The 7,500-nt window shown below is 36.6% G+C and overlaps 1 protein-coding gene across 1 annotated transcript in view; it reads right to left on the bottom strand.

Moving 5' to 3' along the window:
- Nucleotides 1-2,096: 2,096 nt before the first annotated feature.
- Nucleotides 2,097-7,500, bottom strand: part of slc27a1b (solute carrier family 27 member 1b) — a gene marked incomplete at its 5' end in the record, with an annotated part of 22,901 nt that continues 17,497 nt past the window's right edge. Inside the window, 4 exons of the mRNA XM_056456538.1 lie at nucleotides 2,097-3,844; nucleotides 5,591-5,737; nucleotides 6,102-6,266; nucleotides 6,738-6,875. Coding sequence (XP_056312513.1) covers nucleotides 3,687-3,844; nucleotides 5,591-5,737; nucleotides 6,102-6,266; nucleotides 6,738-6,875 — 608 coding nt within the window. The remainder of the gene's footprint in view (nucleotides 3,845-5,590; nucleotides 5,738-6,101; nucleotides 6,267-6,737; nucleotides 6,876-7,500) is intronic.

The raw sequence follows: 7,500 nt of genomic DNA, 5'->3' as shown, positions 1-7,500 counted from the left end.
GACTCTGCTTAGACTAAAGTCTGATCACTGAACCTTCAATAATGTCCAGTATAGAATATGTGGTCATGCTGCAGTGGAAACAGAATGAATATTGTGTCTGACTCCATCATGAGCTTGGAGGACTGCATCCATACATCTCTGACATGACTCAAATCACTGATTAATAAAGTCATCTGGAATGGCAAAGAAATGCAGGACTCCCAGAGTTCATCAAGAGTCTTTGTGTTCATCTTCAACGCCTCCATCTTACCACAGACATGCTCAATAATGTTCATGTCTGGTGACTGGGCTGGCCAATCCTGGAGCAGCTTGACCTTCTCTGCTTTCAGGAGCTTTGATGTGGAGGCTGAAGTATGAGAAGGAGCGCTATCCTGCTGGAGAATTCACCCTCTCCTGTGGTTTGTAATGTAATGAGCAGCACAAATGTCTTGATACCTCAGGCTGTTGATGTTGATCATCCACTCTGCAGATCTCTCGCACGCCCCCATACTGAATGTAACCCCAAACCATGATTTCTACTTCACCAAACTTGACTGATTTGTCTGAGAACCTTGAGTCCATGCAGGTCCCAGTAGGTCTTCTGCAGTATTGGTGATGATTGAGATGCAGATCAACAGATGATTCAACTAATTACAACTAGGATCGATGACAAGACTTTTGTCAGGTAGTGTATAGGACATTATGATCCGCGCAACAGAACATTCTTCTTTTTACATTTTATTTTACATTTGTTACTAAGAAAGGACACTGTGCCTAAAATACAGTGCTACTGTACATAACAAATTATAATTGCAACTTTAAATGTAATGTTTATATATATATATTCCAAAAATCATACAAAAACTATTACAAAAATACTAATAAATTAAGTTTTTATAAAAAACACATGGAGTCTTTTGTTCTGGGCGTTGAGCATTTCAGGACCCTTGGTGTCTGGGGGATGAGGGAGCTCTCGTATATATCATCTAAATGATCTTCAATTGTTTTCTGAAGATGAACAACATGAGGCTGAGTAATTAACAACAATATTTCATTCTTGTGTGAACTAACCATTTAATTTAACAGAATGAAATCGTGCCTGTGGATATGGTTGTACATGTTATAGCAGTTGCCATATACAGGACAAGCGCATGTAAGAACCATTACTTTGTCAAACACACACGGTCTCTCTCTTTTGTCAATAAACTGCTTCACTTCATGCCTGAGGACTACCTTTGGAGAAACTTTACTCAATATGGCAACAGAATATAATCATTTGTTATACTTTTACCACCATTTGGTCAAATGCTTAAGAGATATTTCCCCCAAAAATGATGAGCGTGTGGTAGTTTACTCATGACAGCAGATCTGTTTGTCTTTCTTTGTCCTACACTGCAAGTGAAAAAAATTATTATAATCAAATAAACAACTGCACCTAAACGAATCAAGCTTATTCAACTTAATTTTTAGAAATAAATTAACTTAAAGTAATCTAAGGTGATCTATTATGTCTATTTTCATGTGTGGAGTATGAAAGATGAAATGTTTTTTGTTCATCCAGTTTTAGTTGGTGGGCACTGGACATACTTTAAAATATCTTCCCTGTCAGCGCCAATATTCTAGTGGTTAAGAGCTCCGACGTATAGCACCAAGGTGCTCATGGCGACCTGAGTTCGATTACCGGCTCGAAGTCCTATGCCGATCCTTCCCCTTTCTCTGCTCCCAATGCTTTCCTGTCTGTCCTATACTGTCCTATCACATTAAAGGTGAAAACCCCTTAACAAAATAATTATAAATAAAACATCTTCCCTACCAATAAAAAGAGAATTACATAATTATTGAACTGTTGCTTAAAGTAATCTTCAATCTACATAGTCATTTTTTCCCTACGTTGGAAGACAATGGTTGCAGCATTCTTCAAAATATCTTCATTTAGTTTGTAACAAGTAGAGGACGAGTAAATTACAGCGTTTTCAGTTTTGGGTGAACCATCCCTTTAAGTGTTTGTCATGAGACTATAAGGATTTAAATGACTGGAGGCTTGTGCATTTGTTCTCATGATGTTTCTGTAGAACCAATGACCAGAATCTGAAAATAAAGCACACTCGTGTCCTTAATAGTGTAAAATTCTTAAGTTACTTTTATTAAAATGGTTTAGAAAGGAATGTTCGGATGAATGTAAAATAGGCAAAAAATCTGAACAGTGATACAGCGATGCATTTGGTAATGGTTATTGATTATGAACATGCCACATCAACACATTCAGGGATTTTATCAAAATGAGATGAAGGATGTGCTCACATTAACTGCTGCTATGAAACAAAACAGCCTAATTTCAATCAATTTAGTAAAAGTCTGCATAATAATGAGTTTAGCATGATGGTGAAATGTTCTCACATTTATATTTTACCGATAGTTAATCATAAAAATGGCTCACATTCATCAGAAATCTGCTTGTTTTGAAAGTGATAGCGGTTCTTCAGATATCTTTCGTATAATTTTGTAAATGTGGACACACTTTAAAGAGGTCATGAACTGAGAAGGTAAAATTCACTTGATCTTTTAAAATAATAGAGCTCACAGTACTATAAAGTCATCCTGTAAGTTTCAGAAAGTCTCAAAACTGTGATTCCTCTAAAACCAGCTGATGTTAAAGGCACTCTGCCAAAACCACAGCTTCTGGAATGTTCTACTCTATGATGTAATAGTATAGACAAGCTCCACCTCCATAGTAAAGACACACCTACTTCTGCTTTATATGCAAAACTGTCAGCCAATCAGAGCAGGTACTTTTGAGTAATTGGTCACGCCCATTCTGACAGAGAGTCTGATGAGGAGGGTCAAAACAGTACAGGGAAAAAGTACATTTCTATTACATTAAGAGGTTTTTGAAATAAAATAAAAAATCTTGACAACATTGTAAGTGGGCATCAGAGTACAAAATAAAACATGAGAATTTTTCTCACAAGTGCTTCCTATTAAAAATGAGAAATTAAAATGAGATGAGATCATAAAAGAGATGTAAAATGTTTTGCACACTGTTTGCCTGTAATACTATTGTTAGCATATCATTCTGTATATACCAGAAGATATCTCAATTAACAGTGCTGAGCACATAAAAAGTGCTGTGAGTGATTTCCAGTGCTGTCAGTTAACAATACCTGAAGAAAGCTGAAATCCCCCTGAAACCTGTCAGCAGATGTGCAAAATCAGACTGAAAACATCAACTTGTCTTCAATCTGACTATATTAAAACACATGTCTGATGACTCTACAGTAATATGATTATGTGTTTCAGTGATATCTCCTGGGTAGAACAGATATTTATACAATTATTAAAATATAAAACAAGCCAAATACTCAGAACAATCTTGGTTTCACTTTAAAATAAGGTTATTTTGCTGGCCCCACTGTCGGATTATTTTGTTTGTTTTTAAGGAGAACTTAGTTCATTTTGACTCATTATTTCTGAACACAAGACAATGTTTTCTGCTTGTCTGTAAAATGCTTCTTGATTTAAGAATTTTTAGATATTTGGACTAGAGACAAGCCGAAAATTCTTAGTAAGAAAATTAGTGTAGTAGTTTTGAGGACTAAACTCAGTAGTGTAGTTTTGAGCTTGGTTTTAGGCCAGTTATTTCTGATTTGTAAAACAAAGACACTTGCATTAAGACATTTTAAAATTAAAGACACTTATAGTTCTAGTTCTTATAGAGATACTTTTCCCTGCATGATGGCACTGTGGAGCTCCTCTGTCAGACTCTCGTATCGACCCAGATGATTGTTGAGGAAGAAGAGCCGGTCTGCTGTCTGATGTGGGTCAAATCCCTCCTTCTGTAAGCGGGTTTTCTGGATTTTAAATGTGCCTGTGGATGAGAAATATACAGTAAAAAGTGTGTTTGAGGAACACAAGAGACCCTGGAATCCATTATTTTTATAGACTTTTTTTGGAATCAATTCTTTTTGGAATTGACTCTTTTGCAATAAATTATTTTCTGAATCGACTCTTTTGAAATCCACTTTTTTGGAATCAGTTCTGTTTGAAATTGACTTTTTTGGAATCCATTATTTTTGGAATAGACTCTTTTGGAATCAAGTATTTTATAAAATCAACCATTGGAATCAGTTCTGTTTGACTTTTTTAGAATCAGTTCTGTTTGAAATTTCTGTTAGACTCTTTTGGAATCAATTCTTTTTGGAATTGACTTTTGAAATCAATTGTTTTTGGAATCGACTTGTTTGGAATAAAATATTTTTGGAACTCTTTTGGAATCAATTAATTTTTTTTTTTTTTTAATCGACTCTTGGAATCAGGTCTGTTTGGAATTGACTCTTTTGCAATCAATTATTTTCTGAATCAACTCTTTTGAAATTGACTTTTTTTGGAATCCATTCTTTTTGGAATAGACTCTTTTGGAATCAATTTTTTTGTAATCGACTCTTTCGGAACCAATTATTTTTGGAATTGACTCTTTTGGAATCAAGTATTTTATAAAATCAACTCTTGGAATCAGTTCTGTTTGACTTTTTTAGAATCAGTTCTGTTTGAAATTTCTGTTAGACTCTTTTGGAATCAATTCTTTTTGGAATTGACTTTTGAAATCAATTGTTTTTGGAATCGACTCGTTTGGAATCAAATATTTTTGGAACTCTTTTGGAATCAATTAATTATTTTTTTTAAATCGACTCTTGGAATCAGGTCTGTTTGGAATTAACTCTTTTGCAATCAATTATTTTTTAAACGACTTTTTTGGGATCAATTCTTTTTGGAATCGACTCTTGAAATCAAATATTTTTAAAATCTACTCTTTTGGAATCAACTCTTGGAATCCATTCTTTTTTTGAAATCGACTCTTTTGGAATCAATCATTTTTTTAAATTGACTCTTGGAATTAATTATTTTTGAAACTGACTCTTTTGGAATACATTTTTTTGGAACCAACTCTTTTGAAATCCATTCTTTTTTTGAAATTGACTCTTGGCATCAATTCTTTTTTAAAATCGACTCTTTTGGAATCAGTTCTGTTTGGAATTAACTCTTTTGCAATCAATAATTTTTTAATCGACTCTTCTGGAATCAATTCTTTTTGGAATCGACTCTTTTGAAATCAATTATTTTTGAAATACACTCGTTTGGAATACATTTTTTTGGAATCGACTCTTTTGGAATCAATTCTTTTTTGAAATCGACTCTTTTGGAATCTATTATTTTTTAAATCGACTCTTTTGGAATATATTATTTTTGAAATAGACTCTTTTGGAATCAATTCTTTTTTGAAATCGACTCTTTTGGAATCTATTATTTTTGAAATGGACTCTTTTGGAATCAATTCTTTTTTGAAATCGACTCTTTTGGAATATATTATTTTTGAAATAGACTCTTTTGGAATATATTATTTTTGAAATAGACTCTTTTGGAATCAATTCTTTTTTTGAAATTGACTCTCCCAGGCCTAGTAGCATTAGCAGTACATTGCTGGAGTTGAGCATCAACACATTTTTTAATTTACCAGCAAAGCCATGCCGTTACTTTTGCCACAACTTACCAGTATTACAGTGTGAAAGGGGCTACTGATGGAAGATATAGAGAGAATCTGAGATTGAATCATCACCTGTTTTGTCCACTTCAGGTGAAAGTCTTAAGAAAACAGGCCGAGCATATGAAGGAAGAGCGTTCTGGACGTCCCGCAGAAATGTCTCGCTGTTGAAATCATTCTCTGGATCTGCAATGGCAGCCATTCCTGCCTTCCCCTCCACACCTGACAGAGAAAACACTGTTAGGTTGTAATAACTTTCCCCAAACCCTTTTCTCCATCATTCCGAATGAAATGCCTAATTTAATACATCCAATCAGCTCGCAGTAGAAAAAAACAAGCCACGCCCACTGTTTACACATTTAATATTGCGTTTCTCTAGGAACTGCGTCACAATATAGAAAAACAAACGGCTGCAGCTTCTGGTTCAGGCAGACTTTAAGATCTGGATTATTCACACTCAATTCTACTATCTATGTTAGAGATGTAGTGAAAGCGGGTCATTTTGACCCGAATGATGTAATAGCGTAAACAGAATAATAGACACCATCAGAGATAAACATCTGCAGCTCCACAGGTGTGATCTGACCTGGCACTGAGACTCCATACACAGCCACATCCGTCTGCTTCAGCAGTGCGCTCAGGACTCCCTCTACTTCTGTAGTGGAGACGTTTTCACCCCGCCAGCGAAACGTGTCTCCGCCCCGATCCCGGAAATACACATAACCCAACTCATCCATCACCATCAGATCACCTGAGGGAGAAAAACACACAGAAACACATGCATGAGCGCAGACAACATTAATACGACACTGTAAAACACTTCACAAGGGTTAAAGGGCACCTATTATGCAAACTGTGTGTGAGCAGTGTGTGAGTATCTCCAGCAGCCTCCAGTGGTCAACATGAATGAATTGTGTTTTGATGAATGAAACACTCTGATTGACATTCCCCCTTTTTATACGTGTCATCAGACGGGGAAAGCCACGCCCACTAGTGCCCATCTCTCCATCTCATTAGCATAAACAGCAGCCCTGAGTGAGAAGCAGCCGTCTGTCCATTATCCATTAGAGTGTTTGAGCTGCTGAAGATAATGTCAGCATAGACTAAGAGGATTCTAGATGTGGAGTTTTAGGTGAAGCAGCGACAGGAGCGTCAGTGCAGCAGATAAACATTTGTTTCTAAAGTGTTTTACAGTGATTTACAGTGTTTTACAGTGTTTTACCTGACACATACGCCGAATCTCCCTTTCTGAAGACGTTGTGGCTGATCTTCTTACTGGTGGCCTCTTGATTCGCATAGCCATCGAATCGCCGCAGAGGGTCTTGCGGGTTTATTCTGCCCACAATAATTCCAGGTTCGCCTGAAGTGCAAACAAAACCATTCAAAACATTAATAAACACGACAACAGAATCTGGGCGGTGTGGTGATGCAGTGGGTAGCACTGTTGCCTCACAGCAAGAAGGTCGCTGGTTTGAGTCGCGGCTGGATCAGTTGGCGTTTTAGTGTGGAGTTTTGCATGTTCTCCCCGTGTTGGCATGGGTTTCCTCCCTAACACATGCGCTATAGGGGAACTGATGAACTAAACTGGCCGTAGTGTATGTGTGTGAATGAGAGTGTATGGGTGATTCCCAGTAGTGGGTTGCAGCTGGAAGGGCATCCACTGTGTAAAACATATGCTGGATAAGTTGGTGGTTCATTCCACTGTGGCAAGCCCTGATTAATAAAGGGACTCAGCCGAAAAGAAAATGAATGTATGAATTATTTATTTACATGTTAACATGTACTCTGAGTATATGCACTGTTTAGTTTTCTGTTAGCAGTAAGTCAAAGATGACCTTTACCCCATTTTCCTATGAAACAAATGAAGACCTTTAGAAACATTTTTGAAATCCTCTTGTTTCTCTGTCACAGAGCAGGACATAACAGTCTGTTGCCAGGCAGGGGTGCATTTCCAAAAACCATCACTGGCCAACTAAGCTTGCAAG

The sequence above is a fragment of the Danio aesculapii genome, chromosome 1 (genome assembly GCF_903798145.1).
Source record: "Danio aesculapii chromosome 1, fDanAes4.1, whole genome shotgun sequence".
In the NCBI taxonomy this organism is placed as follows: domain Eukaryota; kingdom Metazoa; phylum Chordata; class Actinopteri; order Cypriniformes; family Danionidae; genus Danio; species Danio aesculapii.
This window is presented reverse-complemented; position numbering and strand designations above follow the sequence as displayed.